The sequence below is a fragment of the Nannobrachium achirus genome (genome assembly GCF_963921795.1).
Source record: "Nannobrachium achirus genome assembly, chromosome: 4".
Taxonomy (NCBI): Eukaryota; Metazoa; Chordata; class Actinopteri; order Myctophiformes; family Myctophidae; genus Nannobrachium; species Nannobrachium achirus.
Window position 1 is genome coordinate 47,135,019 of NC_137813.1, and position 16,794 is coordinate 47,151,812.

Below are 16,794 nucleotides of genomic sequence, written 5' to 3' on the forward strand. Positions count from 1 at the left end.
GTCCCGCCCCGCAACCTCACTCGTTGGTCAACGCGTGTTTGTCGATCATAGGAAGGCGACCGTTGACTGGCTGTACGGCTACACTAGCCCTGGTCCATAGCGTTCTCCTCAACGCTATGTCACCGATGAGCCTTTGCTCTCACAGCCGCGGCTCAGACCTCTCGTCTGTAGTAAAAATTAAAAAATACACTTTCGCTTCTCACCAAAACAAAGACTGTTCTGAGATGGTGAAAGCCTACTTTCCGTAGTGGAAACACCCGGAGCCCCTTGCCTCACGTCTAAAATACACTTTTTGTCCAGAAAAAGAAATATTTCACCGGAGGTTTTAGCTACTCCACACCGCCCTCTACAGGTCTTGTCAATAGAAAATTTCCATTGACCAGATTTTGCCTTCCGGTGAAAGAAATATATTTTATGTATAAAAATTGTATTTTGGACGTGAGGTAGGGGGCTCAGAATGTTCCCACTAAGGAAAGTAGGCTTTCAACTCCCTAAAGCCGCGTGTTTTGGCGAGTAGCGAAACTGTATTTTGTATTTTTACAACAGACGAGAGGGTGCCTACTGCGCAGCCTTTATTGCGGGCGGCAAGGGCTCGTCGGTGACATAGCGTAAAGGAGAACTCCTTCTCGCTATCCAATCATCGCGGTGATGTGATTTGTCCGTCAAAAGGTATTTGTCCCGCCTCTTACAATGGCAGATAACAATACGTCTATGCTTGTGTTTCTTTTCCCCTAGTTCATCTAGCCTTCTGGCGCAGATTAGCTGACTTGCAAGTGCAACACAACACCTTATTTATTGCATAAAATATGATCTCGAGCCACACTGGTAGTATTTGGGGAGCGGGTAGTGTTCAATGCCAAAGCTCGAACCTTGCCACCCCTCCCACTCGACTGATCTGTGATTGTATGTGACGTTAAAATGGGCTATTTTTAGTAAGAAATGCCCAAATTTAAAGGGCCACACGCACAGTTTTGCCGGGGATAAAAAAACGTTTTCCAATTTTGGCACACGTTATGGTGTGGCTGGCTGGCATTTTAATATTTCTGTTTCCCTGTCTCTGTGATAGAGCAAGTCAGGAAACCAAGGGCAGTCAGAGACGGTTGTCCGGTTGTGGCCCTCGTTGGCCTTGAGCGTGGTCTGGTCTGTGAATTAAAACATGTGAATGAGGTATCAGCAAGGTTGATGAGTCTAAAACAGACACTGTTAGCCTACATGTAATCTGGATTATGCAATCAAATTACATTTAAAACACAGATTACAGTTACATTTGTCAAGGAAGCTTGGTAACATTACAATTGGACAACTTTAGTTTTTTACAAGGGTTCATATTTTAGATTGTAATTAAAGAATATAAAAGATGAGTGTTAAATTGATTTCATTTACTTCTGTTAATAGAGATTCTTATTTCAGTGGTTGGGGGCATGGGTACAAGTGGCTAAATATGTCATTTTACACAGAATAAACCCATTCCCAAGATACAACGCAACCTCATGGTTGGATGTGATTTATGGGGGCTAAAAGTATTACTGTAAATAGCAATAAAGAAACTGCTGGCTTATTGTGTCTAAAAAGACATATTTAGCCACTTGTACGCATGCCCCACATTTTAGCATGTTAAACGCGATAAAACAATAGAACGAAGCAAATTAAAACATTTTAACACTCACTTTTTCTTTTCTCTAATTACAATCTAAAATATGAACCCTTGTTGTTAAAAATCTAAGTTGTCCTTTAATGGCTAATATGACAGCCACACAATGAAGATATCTCAGCCTACATATTTTAATATTAGGGTGTTTATAATAGCACACAAAAGACAATCTACTTACCTTTCACATTGTTAGACAAAAAAGGTCCTTCAGGAGGCTAGATCTAAAGGGATACACATAAGAACTCTCACTCCACTGTATATTGTGACACTAATTCTCAGATATTCTAATTAGTCTCACTCAGGATAGAAGGAATTTTACCTGACCTTAAGGTGTGAGGACTGTGGTCTCAAATGTGTTCCCCGGGGTAAATAGTGGTTTTACATAAAAATAAAATTCAAAGGGAACATTGGCCATCACAATTCAATTCGGTTTCAAAATATTGGATTGTCTATATAGAACCATTTCCATTTATGGAAGCAAGATCTGGGGTCCTCAAAGTGGGCTTGTTGCTGAAGATCTATGGTCTGACATGTAGAGTTCAGGGTAGCGTTTAAGGATTCCAAAGTAATCAGACTTGATTTGTTGAATTAATAATCCTAGGGATTATAAATCATTTAAATAAAATGCCATGTTTGTATTGAGTAATTGTATTATTGTGATGGTTTCAACAGACGTTTCAAAGTCATTTGACCAAACTCTGGCCACCCGGAACCCCTATAATTTATCTTAATAAAAACAAATGCAAGTGCATGTGTGTTACTGTGGTAGACATCCTACCCACGTTTTTCATGTTTACTGTAAATCACTCTGGATTAAGACTGTCTGCCTAAATTGTAAAAGGACATGCACATACAAGTTCTTTTTCGATCAGACATACACTCGTGATAGTCCCTTTCTCAAATTATACTTTCCTATTCTGCATATGCTATGCAAACATATTTTAAATATTTAGTATTGTATTTGTTGGCATTTTGTTAATGCATTATTTCAGGATAGGTCATTGTATTCAGCTGTAATCCAGCTCCTCGCCCTCTCAAGTCTGTGCACTTAAGTGGCTGAACCACCAGGGACTCCCAAACGTACGTTTCTGTTATGGAATGCCATTATCGTTCTCCATGTCACAAGGTCATATGCATATGCCATCACACATACACAATATATTTCTTTATTTTGAAAACAAAAGGGCAGACAAAAACCAAAAACAATTGAAGACAGCGATATACAGTACCACATCCAAGTCCCAGCAATAACGAATAAGGAAAAAGTATGATGTTAAGTGCAAAAAGGAACCTGAATACAGTGGGTGATTATCAAATTCTTGGACAGCAAGTTTTTTTCTTTTTATATTTACATGTACATTACGCCCAAATCCTCTTAAATGACTTGAATTAATACCACAGCGCAAAAAGATGAAGCAAGCTGAATCAGCTTTCTGATTTTTTTCAGGTGAATTTCAGTCAGTGTCTCCCATTCCATGACATTTAATTGAAAGTTAACCCATTGTATCAATAGTGTTCAATAAGTCAAGTAAAATGCAACTCTCTATGCATACTGATGACTGTACCAGTAACAGTGTTCATCTTCTTCCCAAAGGAGCAGTTCCCTGAAGTCAAACCGAACTGTTGACAACATATTTCAGGGAAATAAGGGCACCTGTGAGGCAAAGTTGTCTGTACATCCGCACTAGAATGTCCATGGGCATTCTTTAAAAATAAAGAAAGGCGTATGTTAGTGCTGTGAAAAGCTTATCCTTCAGAGACAGGGAGTGGAGGAGTCTCTATAAGCAGTCCATGGAGTTGTCTGGCATTAGCCCCAGGGGTGGGGCCTTGCCTGGGAGGCAGGAAGGAGGAAGCATGGAGTTTGGGGCAGGGTCCACGTTTTCAGAGTCCTCCATTCGTTCCGCACAGCCGTCCCAGTTTATATGAAACCTTGTCACACGTGGGTTTGATGCCAAAATATTTCTCTGGAGCTGAAAGGTGAAAAATATGTCAGGGGAAAATATTAAAAACAGTACAAAGTAATATGTTTATAGTAAAATGTATGCCAACAAATCTTCACATTCAAAAGTTAATATCTCATATCGCACACACACACACACACACACACACACACACACACACACACACACACACACACACACACACACACACACACACACACACACACACACACACACACACACACACACACACACACACACACACGGTTCTGACCTGTGTGTAGTCAGGTTTGATGGGTGGGTTTTCACGCAGTTCAGGGTCTGTGTACTCATTGTTGACATAGTAGCCAATGCGAATGAATTCCTGGCCACGGTACGTGCAGGTAATTAGCACCACAGTAACGCCTACAGCATCGCTTTCTGGTATTAGACCTGTGTTTGGAGCGTCAGCCTGTGGAGATTAAAACAATACAGTCAGTACCGACTCTTAACCACCTGGTTGAGCAATCGGAATTAATTAACCCATTCAGAACTAGAAGGGTTGGGATCCGGAACCGTAGGAACCGGATCCAACATTGAGGAACTGGAATCGGTTCCATCACATTTGAGGCACTTATCCACCTACAGAACGTGCCGTGCTGCACCGATCCGGACCGCGCCATGTTGCGCTGATCGTGCGTTTCCATCAATGACTGAGTATTGGAAAAACTACCATGATGTCAGACGACATGCATATATGCCATTGTGTCGGCCCAATCGTGTGTGACAGTCTACAACAGAGGCACGTTACACTATAGAGTTCATAGTCTTTTTGTTTGTTATTTTTTTTGTACACTGTCAGAGTTACAGACTTGTATGGGTCAATTTAGACCCCCAAAAAGGAACCTACAGAGTCCCTGGAATCCACTTTGAGGATCACTGATCTAGACTAAAATTGTACCGACTCGAGTTTGCTCTGTATTTCAAGGGAACGCAGCTGCAGACCCCTGCAGCTCATGGATGTCCTTGGTAGACAGGAAGTCCACGAGTGGCAGGAAGTGACCTCACACATCCACTTTTCTTTTATTTTCTGCTCAAAAAGTGTATTTTACAGCGTGGATGGGGTGCTGAGAGGTTTCCCACTCTCGAGAATACACTTTCAACAACACAAAACAACCTTTGTTTTTGTGAGTAGCGAAGTAGTTTAGTTTATTTTGACTAGAGTGTAGCGCTAGTAGGGCAGTTGAATTCTTGGTCCTGTGTTAGAGGCTGCTTCCTTGCAGAGCGTGAGGGAGACCCTGGACCAGTCCAGAGCTGCTAACCTGCAGCGTCGTTCGTCCATGTTTCGAAGTAACACATGGATATAAAAGGCTTTACACCAGGGGGTCTGCGACTCCTAGGGGGTCCACGGGGATACTGGGGTCCCCGAAATTGTTGAACAATAATCATAAGAATTATATAAGATCGTATCGTATTTTTAAAAAGAAAAAATAATATTTTGTCTTTAAATATAAAATATCTGCTCTTTTGAATAGCTTGTATACATGATTATTGTGTAATTGGCAGATTGTTTGTGCTAGATTTATAGTATTGACATTGGTTGTTGTCAGTTAATAAGGTATGTTTATAACATGCATGTTTAAAATAAAAGCATGATTATATGAATCTATTATTTTAATAGCATATTATTGAATGCACAATATGTTTATACACATGAAACACAATGGTATACCAGGGGTCTTCAACGTTTTCAGGCCAAAGGACCCCTTAATTGAGGGAGATGCAGCAGGGACCCCCACAACCTGTTCATAGATTCCATATAGTTTCATTGTTTGACAACACAATCATCAGTGTATTTTGGATTCATGTAAATTTGTGTTTTCAGATATTTAACCACTTGAACCATCAATACTTATTAAACTTGACCTTTCACTCTGTACTTAGTATGCTCTTTTCTCCCCAATACACCAAACTTATTTGCCAAAAATAGCTGATCTACAAGCTCACAATATGAACTTTGGCTAAAGTTCTCTGAATATGTACACTAGGGTTCAAGTGGTTAATATAAAAAAAGGAGAAAAAAGTTTCTATCACTCAAAGATTTGGAGGACCCCCTGTAGTAACTTTGAGGACCCCCTGTTGAAGACCCATGCATATACAACATGTTAACTATTCCACAGAGGCAAAGTCTGATCACGCGAGACTAGCTAAATCACGCGAGACTAGCCAATCGGTCACGTGATGTCTCGACGAGACGTCTTGTGGATGTGTGAGGTCACTTCCTGGCACTCGTGGACATCCTGTCTACCATGGACATCCATGAGCTGCATGGGTCTGCATCCAGGGCCTACTCCTGTATTTTGCTCTACACCAGTGGTGTAAAGTAACTAAGTACATTTACTTAAGTGCTGTACTCAAGTACAATTTTGAGGTATTTGTACTTTACTTGAGTATTTCTAATTTCCAATAGTTTACTTCTACTCCACTACAACTCAAGTACATTTTTACTTGTAATAGAGTATTTCTATAATTCAGTATTGATACTTTTACTTGAGTAAAAAATCTGAGTACTTTTTCCACCACTGCCCAAAAATGCAGCTGTCTCCCTCCCTCCATGCATAGGTTTCATGCCATCCAGCATGCATAAACAACACGTTTCCGTGTTATTTAACCAATCAGTTATTAGCTACGTCATTTGAACCCTCCCATCAGCCCGGTTCCAGATTTAATTTTCTGTCAGAGTTACAGACTTGTATGGGTCAATTTAGACCCCCATAAAGGAACCCACAGAGTCCCTGGAATCCACTTTAAGAACCACTGCCCTATAGGAATGGTTAAAGGACCGAGAGGGAAAGACTAAGGATCGTTCTAATCCTAAATTATTCCAATCCTAAGTATAACATTGAAGGCAGCGGTTTAAAAGTAGTCCTGCATGAAGCAACAGTGTTTCAGTTCACACCTGGAACACAAACATGTGCCTTCCAGCTGGTACTGGTCCGACCAGGACCGAGTCCAGGGTCTGGTCGTACTCTTCACTTTCTGCAGAGCCCACATAGATGATCTTCCACTCTAGGTCTGAAAAAGAAAGAAGAAATATATTTATATGGGGCGTCCATTCCGTCCAATGGCCTAGCGGTTGAGGCGCATACCACATTTGGGTTCTTCTAATACAGCGAGTTGTGGGTTCGAGCCCGACAAGCTTTTCCTGTCTCACCTCTGTGTGGGTGTATACCGGTACGTACGTAGTGTACATACATAGAGAACACACACACACACACACACACACACACACACACACACACACACACACACACACACACACACACACACACTTAATGTAGGGTAAGTGATATTAATTGCTTTGCTTTAAACAGAAATGCCTTTTCAGGTCAGGAATCAGGATACCCAATTTTATCCAATCAGGAGAGAGAGCTCATACAGGACAGAGGATAAACAAGTGGGTTTGGAAGTGATGACACGAAGAAAATGAGCAGACAAATGGAATTGTAAATCTATAAAATTGGTACACGTTTTCTCCTAATTGGCTTAAGATTGACCACCCAGTAAGGCTGATTAACAAGATGCCCACTTGCCCGGTGTATCCTCAAGATGGCGCACTTGCAATATATCAAATAATAGCAAACAATATGTCTGTATTGCAGTGACATTTAAAGTAGTAATGGGGGGCATTCTGGAGAAGAAAACAGGAACGGATCTTCGCATTGATACACATGTGACATTGGGTGATCACAGATGTTATATAGGTTGAAGTTAAACGGTACACTTTCAACTGGTCCATTACATTAGCTAGGGTTGCTAACGTAGCGGCTAGCTGTGTCCAGCAACTAGACTGAGCCAACAACGCAATGTTTTTGACTCGGAAACGAATTGACAGCGACTTTGTGTTGATATTTACCTTCGGGAAGGTCTTCCATGCACTCGAACGTGATTTCAAATTGAAACGGGTTCCTGAAGCGACTGGGATTATCCAACACAGCGACATTCAACACTTGTACCTTCGCCATTGTTTCAGACGCGCTAAAAGAAATGACCAGGATTGTTCAAAACAAAATCTCCCGGGAAACCCGCTTTGTTCCACAAAGCTAAGGCAGCGCGAGCGAAGAAATAACACTGGTGCTATCAACTACAAAATGCGAATGCCTGGTAAATGCCCTGATACACCGACTAGTTAATAAAAATAAGTAAACGGTGATTATTTTATCTTGTTTATGCCGCTAACACAGAAAATACTACTACTCTCCCGCCAGGTTTGACAGAACCACCGCGGACTGCGCGGAGGCGGAGCTCAGCTGCCAAGTAAAACAGACAACAACAGGCAATTGCATTATCGCCCCCTGGTGGTAACATGGGTGTATTAAACCTCGGTGTTCTCAACCTGAGGGTCTGGACCCCCAAAGTGACAGTGCAATTACAATTCAAGGACCTTTGCTTAAGACCTTTTTAATACCTTAAAAAAAAGAAAGAACGAAAAGAAAAGAAAACAGAGTATTACTACATTGAAAGTAATCAACAAACAAAACAAAAAAAGTAAACTTTACTACAAAAACTGGTCAAACATTTGCCAAATTGTCAAATAATATAAGAAAGAAAATAGCCGCTCTCCAAACTTACAATGCCTCACAAATCGCAATGCAAGGTGTTGTGAGCTTGTAGATCTGCTATTTTCACAATATTTATCAAAATGTAGGCTAACTCCCCGAGATAGGCTACTTAAACTCCTTCACCTGGAGTAAAGCCTCATTCCCTACTTGGACTGCACAATCCATTGGTTTCCTGCTGAGAACCATGGCCTCAGATTTAGAGATGCTGATCCTCATTCCGGCCGCTGTACACTCGGCTGCGAACCGGTCCAGTGAGAGCTGAAGGTCTCGGACCGATGGTGCCATCAGGACCACGTCATCCGCAAAAAGGCAAAGCTCTCTGTCTACCGAGCAATCTTCGTTCCTACTCTCACGTATGGTCATGAAGTGTGGGTCAAGACCGAAAGTATAAGGTCGCAGGTGCAAGCGGACAAAATGGGTTTCCTCAGACAGGTGGCTGGTATCTCCCTTAGAGATAGGGTGAGAAGTTCAGTCACCCGAGAGAGTAGAACCACTGCTCCTACACTTGGAAAGGAGTCAGCTTAGGTGGTTCGAGCATCTAGTACGGATGCCCCCCGAGCGCCTTCCTATAAGGTCCTCGATGCGTGTCCCACTGGGAGGAGACCCCGTGGCAGACCAAAGACCAGATGGAGGGATTATATCTCCAAACTGGCTTGGGAACGCCTCGGTATACTCCCTGAGGGAGTGGAGGAAGTTGCTCAGGATAAGGAAATCTGGAGGTTTCAGTTGGAACTGTTACCCCCGCGACCCGATTCCGGATAAGCGATTGAAGATGGATGGATGGATGGATGTCTCAACTCATACATTCCAAATGATTATTTTGGGGGGTCACAGCCGGAAAAGGTTCAGAATCACTGTCTGACGAAACACTGTCTGACGTACAAACATGGAATATAAATGACCTTCTGCTTGGGTGATATAACATTTAGTATGTTTAGGCCTACTCTTGACCTTTGACTGTACAGGAGCTAGTCTGAAAACTGTATAGGCTAGAACTAAAGATATTGATTAGAAGGACAGTTCTGCTCATATAGGCCTACTCAAGTTCTTGGACTGCCTTGTGCCCATTTTGTTCCATTTGTACAAACTCAGAGTTACAGACCTGTACTGGTCATTTAGGTCTATCTCTTTATGTGTTTCTTGTATTTAATTATAATATTAGTATTAAAAATGTCCACCCCATGCCAGCAATGCATGATGACCCCAGACTAGTAGACATCAGCTTTTGGTCAAGTTGCTCAACCATCCATTGTAGCCTAGTTGAGGCTCCTGCCTCCATGCAATATGCATATTGGGACATATCTTTAAAATAGAAACACTTTAATCCTTTGATTGTAACCTGTTCCCTTTTAGTCACGGCCCACATGCCTGTTCTGTATCCTTTCTTCTCAAAAACACGTAATTTTCCATAGACTTTTTTGACCATCGTCATAATAGATTATTACAGGTCACCCTTTCTTTGCCACTTTGTGCCTGTAAAACTGAGATTAGATGCGGATTAGGGACCATTGGACCGGTTACCCGCTGCATTCATCCTTGAACTATTTCAGGAATGCTGGCGTTTTCAAATTGGAAAATGTAACGCCTGACGGGGGCGCTGTTTCACAGCATCCAGATATCCAGATATCCAGCCTGTCCAGCCTTCTAGTAAAACTTTGAAATGGTCTGCAGGTTGCTCCACTTGTCCGGTGAACGAACAGGTGAGTGAAAACGTACAGGGATATATAATATAGGCCTCGCGTATGTTGTATTTAATCTAAACTCAATGTGTAAATAGTCTATATCACTTTAACTTAAGCAGACCCCCCAGGTTTTTTTCTATTTTTCTTTTTTTAACTGTCAGCCTGTCATGGAGGTGGACTCGTCTCGTAGTATTCAGGCAGTAATTGAGCACTTTTTGTAGAGAGAGAGAGGGGAGATGTGGATGTGTGGGGGAGAATACATCCCGCACAGGGGGGGGGGGAAAAGAAAATCCTTTGATGCGCATAGGCGCGCAGACAAAGGAGCGTCTGTGTTTTAAAGCCGCAACAGGTTGATACTGTGCTCAGGTACTGTAACATGAAACTGAGTCACGTGATCATCAGCGACGATTTGAAGAGTAGAGGAAAAAAACTGTTTTACATAGATAGAAACCAACCAACAGGTAGTCGAGAGAGAGAGTCTATCTCCGATGCAGACCAGCAGCACTGGAGCCAGTTTAGCCTATTATGCGATTACAATTTAGAGGTGGTTTTAATCAGTGATTGTTTCTAGACTGTTCTGATCTGCTGGCATAGGGTTTTACGAATACCTTTCTTTATGACCTGGACAGTTTCATCCTGACAAGGTGAGGCGGAAGCGACTATCATGGTTCATTCGTGAGGAATTAACTGGTCCGTTCCCTCTATAACCGCCTCGATCACCTACCTGAAAACAACGTGAGGTATGTAACTGGAATGGATGTTAATGTGTTGGCTACTAAGGCTATATTAACTGTTACTTTATACTATAACGAAACGTATATGTATGTTATTATGCTTCTGCTGAAGTGAACGAGCTGTGGATTGAAGTAATCTAGTTTAATATTCACTTGAACGATGTTTGTTTGAATGAATGGTCTATTGATAGCTATTACACTGTCTGCCACTGAACTAGAAGGAAGTTATGATTCAACATCAGGCTACATGACTGCATCATATTACTCATATTGTTATGTTCTGTTCATTGTTGATAATGCTTAAGTCTCAGATTAGAGAGGAACCCATGACAGTATAAAGTATATCATGTGCATTAGACTACTTGTACTGAGGTTCATTCAATTAAATGATTGTGCTCTGATAATTATGTTCCTTTTCCCCTTCAACAGAACCTTTAGCAAATGCTGATCCCGACACAATGGGTCCAGGTTGATGCTCAAGAGGCCCTACGTGCCAGTCTACCCATACTGGACGCACCTAGTTAAGGGTAGAGATGGCAACACTTCCAGATATAATGATGATGAGGCCAGATCTTGTGGTCGGTGGCATCTTACTGCTGGTTCTGGGTAGTAATCCCGTCTGGGGTGAGTCAGCTACCACCCTTCATTCTCACACTCCCACACAAAACCTTATGACCACCAGACATTCTGTACACACACACACACACACACACACACACACACACACACACACACACACACACACACACACACACGCTCACGCAGCACACATACACACACGCACACACGTACCACGTACCACAGCTGCTGTTTTTATCCTGATAAAAATATAACAGGCATTGCAGAGATAATCTGAAACATGCAGATGCTTGCAAACGCACTACTGAAGATTTGGAACAAAGGAATGTGTCTTTTTCTGAATCCTGGCATATCTCTTGACACTATGTTTCATTTTACAATTCTACACACCCATGCAGGGCTTGTGAAATGACTCAGAATGAATGCCACAATTATTTTTCAGATGTGAAATAGAATGTTTTTACTTTTAAACACTGCATGTTTATTTCTTTTGTATTTATTTTTTTATTCTTATCATACAAATGGTGGTATTAGCTTAGCAGGACATATTAGCCTGTTATAGACATAATCACCACAGGATTCTGAGTAGAAACTAGTCTACCCCCTCCCTCAAGCCATGCTTTTTGTTATCAAGATGTACTTTTGTCCTTGAGAACTGTTTACAATTTGCCTAGTGAATGATTGACTGGGTTAGAAGATCCTCAGCGGGCTTTAAAAAAGAAAAACTTTTTTCCACAGAGCTTTGACTCGGAGTAATGCTGTGTTGTACGGTATAGCATATTTTGGGTTGGAGTTCTCTTTTCTGATTGTTGACACTAGTCAAGTACAGGCTGTGCTTGACTAGTGGCAAGCACAGGCTGTGCTCCCTGACTAGTGGCCTTCTCTCCCCCTCCATTCTCCAAGTAGTTACTGTGTAGTTACGTGATGTCACTGAGTGATCACATGGGTGGTCATGGAGAATGTGGCTGGCAAAAGAACTGCTCTGGCCGGACCTAACTTGCTACGTAGCAGTACTGCACATGTACATATCGTCACTCTCTGTCAGAAACCTTGTATCTCCAAGTTTCAAATTTGTAATTATTTTTTTTTGCAAACAAAGCCCTGCTTCATCATACAAGGCCGTCGCACAAAAGTAGTGAAAACAGTTGATCTTGTAGATGGGCTGTTTTCACTACTTTAAATCATTTTAAAAATGATAAATACAAAACTAACGGTCTTGGACATACAAGGTTTCCACCTGACAACGACAATATGTATATCTACGGTTGATTTATTATATTTGTTTAATTCGTTTCTCAAATAAGCATTTGATCAATAGTTTAGCCACATGAACCTGAGTGTCCCTCCCTATTATGGGACTTGTAGATCGTCTATTTTTGGTGAATTTTTGATTGATTGATTGAATACTAAACAGTTGCAAATAGTACAGTGGTATGATATTACAATGATTGCTAAAAGGATTAAAAATAGCCCTAGGGCCCGGGGCTTGTTTCCACTGTGGTCCTGTGTATTCAATTCATCAATACAATTCAAGACAGTGATAAACAATAATAAACAAGACATCATCAACACTAGTAACAATAAACATGTATACAGTAAACAGTTTGCGGGGCGTTTCTGGTGGTAAGCTTAGATGACCTTTCTAGGACCAGTTACAAACTGCAGACAGGTGCTCTTTTATCCCTCTTAGGCGGTTTTGGTTTTGAAGTAGGGAAAGGAGTCACACACATTTTGAAGTTTGTTGGTAGGGCATTCCAAATGTTGGTGGCATAGCAGTAGAACGACTTTTGTCCCCATGTTTGTGCCGAATCTGGGTTGAGTGAGATCAGTGGAGCTCCCTCTGGTGTTGTGCTTAAGTAGTCTGACATGGGTAGTATCCTTAGTATCCCTGCTCTCTTAAGTATCTTGAAGACCAGGTCCAGGTTACTTTACTCCAAGGGTCTTCAACAGGAGGTCCGGGACCCCTAGGGGGTCTTCAGAGTTACTATAGGGGGTCCTCCAAATCATAGCATCTTTTTTGCTCATTTTTTATATGAACCACTAGAACTTTAGTGTCCTTATTCTGAGAACCTTTACCAAAAATAGCAGATCTACAAGCTCATAACACCTTGCAGCGCGAGGCGTTGTGAGCTTGTAGATCTGCTATTTTTGGTAAAGAGGTTTGTAGAGGGGAAAAAGAGCAGACTAAGTACATAGTGAAAGGTCAACTTTATTAAGTAAAGATAGTTAATGATGATTGTGCTGTCAAACAATGAAACTATATGGAATCTATGAAAAAGTTGTGGGGGTCCCTGCTTCATCTCTCTCAACTAAGGGGTCCTTGGCCTGAAAACGTTGAAAACCCCTGCTTTACTCTGTTCTCCTGAGCCATCCCACCCTAGCATAATGAGCAAGGGTTAGGTGAGGGTTAGTTTAGGTGAAGAGACTTTATGTGTAGAGAAAAGTAGAGGACCTACTGTAGCATAGAGGCCCTGGTCTGCCAAGTATATAAGTGGTTATGTCTTTTATTTTCATATATATCTTTGCCCCTGGATTTACCGTTAGAAGAATGATATATTAGAATATATATCATTGATATATAAGAATTAGGGATCGCCAAATGGAGAGATTTTCTTAAGCGGTAACCGTTGAGCCTTATCGGTTAAGTAACCGTTAAGGAAATGTGTTAAAAAATGTTCTATTTTTACCCATTTAAAAAAAGGAAAATACACCAGTTTGCGCGACGCAGTTTGACTTTTTTTTTGTATCGTCACCATTAACCGTTCGTGCTTACCGGTAATCAAATTCCTAACGGTTAAATGGTAACGGTTAACTGTTGGCGATCCCTAATAAGAATATATATTATGTATCCTACACTACACCGGTTTTGTCATAAGTGCATTGGATAAGTCTTTCTCTGACTGTTGCAGATGCAGATGTTGACATATCCCAGTGTAAATGTCCTGGAAAAAAGTACTTAGTGCTGATCTGTTTTTACTCTTCACAGGAAACAGTACCACTACTCTAAATGGTGGAGCTGCTAATAACACCACCACCGTGAGTGAAAGATTACATTCCAATATGCTGTCAACAAGTTAATAAGATCACACAATATTATTATAATTCTTTACATGTGGTTATATATAATTTGTCTTGTTTATTTCTTTCTTCCAGGGACCCAACATAGCGGCTATCGTGGCCCCTACAGTGACACTGGGCGTGCTGGCCATCGTCTCGGCTGTCCTCGCCTGGCTCTTCTGCGTGGTGAAGAAGAAACGGCAGACCGAGGGGACGTACAGGCCCAGTGCCGAGGAACAGTCCGGAACACGGGGTGTGGAAGCACCCGATGCACTCAAACTGCCCAAGGAGGAAAGACTTATTTGAGTCGTTGTGCCATTGGATTCTATCGAATATCTAAATCATATTTGATCAGGCCCTGGGCTGAACAGGCTAAGCTTACATCCCGTGGGAACAAGTTCCTTACCTTGAACTGAATAACTCAGTTGGAATATCAGATGGAATATCTCAGAGGGATAAGGGAAACTTTATTTCAACTTCGACTGCATCCCTGTTTCCACGATGAAAGCACCACGATGAAAGCACTGGAATACCTTAAAGTGTCACATGTAAAATATCAAAATGACTACATTTCAAGGAGGTTCTGGACAATTCTTCTGCACTAAATGTAAAAAAGAAAAGAAAAAAGTAAGAGCTGCAGTATTTCATCACCACAGATGATCATCTTTTAACATTTCATTACATATTTATGTTAATGCTCAAATCAAATAAATCGTAAAACATTATGCCTTAATAACATTGTCTAATCTTAATCAAGCTTCTGTTATGTGTGGTAGCTAAATACACTTTAAATGATACAAGCATAATAAGCACATACTACCATAAGATATAGTGCATGTGTTTATGATTCTGGTCTTCATGCAAGCTTTGTTTACAAGAAAAACATTATTGATCGTCAATCATTTCACGGCAAAACTTACTACGTAGTACGTATCTGTACCCTTATCTTTTGACCTCAAACTAATATAGTCCACGATGAGTCCATTTTGTTATTAAACTTGGACAGATGGTGCTTTTAAATGTGATTAAATAACATCTCGCCGTAGAGGTCAAATGCAACTCTTTTTGATAGCTTGATTTTAGACACATCTGCTGTATATTTAACAAATTATTTCAAGCAAGTTTGAATGATTGTTTACATATATTACATATGCATATATTTAAATTAATTATAATTGTAATAATTTAAAGTCACATCTTTTCTATTTTCACGTCAGATATACCAGTGCATTGCGCTGTTATGCGTTATTTTACAAGGCACAGCATTTTCTTTGTCTTTTTTTTTGTAAATGCCACTGAATGTTCAAACTGTCAAGTCATAGTTTCGTAGTATCTCCACCATTCACAAGACTCCCAAAATATGACATTGGCCAATCAAAAATCATCACACTTTTTTTTTTCATTAAATATTATCTCAACATAATATCATATAAAAGATGGGAATGACTGAATTCAATTATTGTTCTGCTGATAAGGAGACCATACCACAACCTGTGAAGTCACATTGATTTACTTTACAAACATTCTGAAGAAATGGGAAAGGTGACTGAGAGTTCATGACTTACTAAGTAAATTCTGTGGTCTTGAAACATTTGCATTATGAGGCAGAGGAGGTATGTAAAACTACTGCACTCCTTTACTTAGGTACTTTTTCTGAGGATATGTAGGCCTACTTGACTTGTGCATGTTTTCCTACTTACCTTTTTACTCCACTCTAATACATTTTCTCCATGACCCTCAAAGTACTTGTTACATTGGCATTCTGAGCCAATGCAAAAATCCATTGGAAAAGAAAATAGAGCAAGCTAATGGTATAATGGTGTCTGCATGTTCAGCCTGGTCAGGGAAGATGGCAGCAGCAAATGCAGCAATCATCACGCATGGCCATTATCTAAGAGATACGGTACCATTATCTTCAAATTCATGGAAGTGACTAATACTTATGGGCTGACATGTTGTCTTTGGCTGCCATGAGGGGATGAAAGACCTCAAAATTCTAAAATGTGAGGCAAATCGTCATTGAAAAAAAGCATCTTTGTTGATCCACGTGTCCCACACTGACAAAGGCTGGAGAGCCGAAACGTTTGTTTTAACCAAGGCATTGTATAAAAGTAAAGAAACTTTGATCATGTGCGACCCCTTGTCTGTCTTTGCCTATCATTATTTTGATACTTCATTTTCTTGCAGACTTTTAATCGTGGTATTAATTTTCAGTTTCAGCTTTACCAGTCATTTTGAATGAGATTGCTATCTCTGCCTTCACTCAAGTGTGGCTTTCAGGTTCTTTTCCCACCACTGTAATAGAATAAAAGGTGCCTGGCGGAGGAACATAATATATCTTATCTTACATAGCAGGTCACATATCTTAATAATTCTTCTGAACTGACTCATTAGCTGATTGAACACCAACCAAAAAATCCACGTGAAAGAAAGCAATTTGAATTCATCAATGATCACATTTCTTCACCTGCGCAAGATGACCAAGAAGTATTTGTAGGTTTGCAGCGCAGATATCTCACTACACCCTGTAGTTCCACTGAACAAGATTAT

The 16,794-nt window shown here is 40.8% G+C and overlaps 2 protein-coding genes across 2 annotated transcripts; one reads left to right on the top strand and one right to left on the bottom strand.

The window, feature by feature from the left end:
- Positions 1 to 2,844: 2,844 nt before the first annotated feature.
- Positions 2,845 to 7,811, bottom strand: asf1ba (anti-silencing function 1Ba histone chaperone). Its single transcript, XM_080723890.1, has 4 exons — positions 7,487 to 7,811; positions 6,530 to 6,645; positions 3,866 to 4,042; positions 2,845 to 3,621 (listed from the first exon to the last, which is right to left on the bottom strand). The coding sequence occupies exons 1-4, from the start codon at positions 7,593 to 7,595 to the stop codon at positions 3,430 to 3,432; spliced, it is 594 nt and encodes a 197-aa protein (XP_080580016.1). The 5' UTR covers positions 7,596 to 7,811; the 3' UTR covers positions 2,845 to 3,429.
- A 2,036-nt stretch (positions 7,812 to 9,847) lies between these two features.
- Positions 9,848 to 16,296, top strand: crb3a (crumbs homolog 3a). The gene is made up of 5 exons (XM_080724131.1): positions 9,848 to 9,892; positions 10,504 to 10,614; positions 11,038 to 11,232; positions 14,174 to 14,223; positions 14,341 to 16,296. The coding sequence occupies exons 3-5, from the start codon at positions 11,142 to 11,144 to the stop codon at positions 14,548 to 14,550; spliced, it is 351 nt and encodes a 116-aa protein (XP_080580257.1). The 5' UTR covers positions 9,848 to 9,892; positions 10,504 to 10,614; positions 11,038 to 11,141; the 3' UTR covers positions 14,551 to 16,296.
- The last annotated feature ends 498 nt before the right edge of the window (positions 16,297 to 16,794 follow it).

Bases quoted from the DNA above. Each gene is read 5' to 3' on its own strand.
- asf1ba (XM_080723890.1), bottom strand. From the start codon at position 7,595: ATGGCGAAGGTACAAGTGTTGAATGTCGCTGTGTTGGATAATCCCAGT. The intron at 4,043-6,529 runs GTGTGAACTGAA...TAATCTCCACAG, and splicing joins GGCACATGTTTGTGTTCCAG to GCTGACGCTCCAAACACAGG. The intron at 3,622-3,865 runs GTCAGAACCGTG...TTCACCTTTCAG, and splicing joins TCAAACCTGACTACACACAG to CTCCAGAGAAATATTTTGGC.
- crb3a (XM_080724131.1), top strand. From the start codon at position 11,142: ATGGCAACACTTCCAGATATAATGATGATGAGGCCAGATCTTGTGGTC. The intron at 11,233-14,173 runs GTGAGTCAGCTA...TACTCTTCACAG, and splicing joins GGGTAGTAATCCCGTCTGGG to GAAACAGTACCACTACTCTA. The intron at 14,224-14,340 runs GTGAGTGAAAGA...TCTTTCTTCCAG, and splicing joins CTGCTAATAACACCACCACC to GGACCCAACATAGCGGCTAT.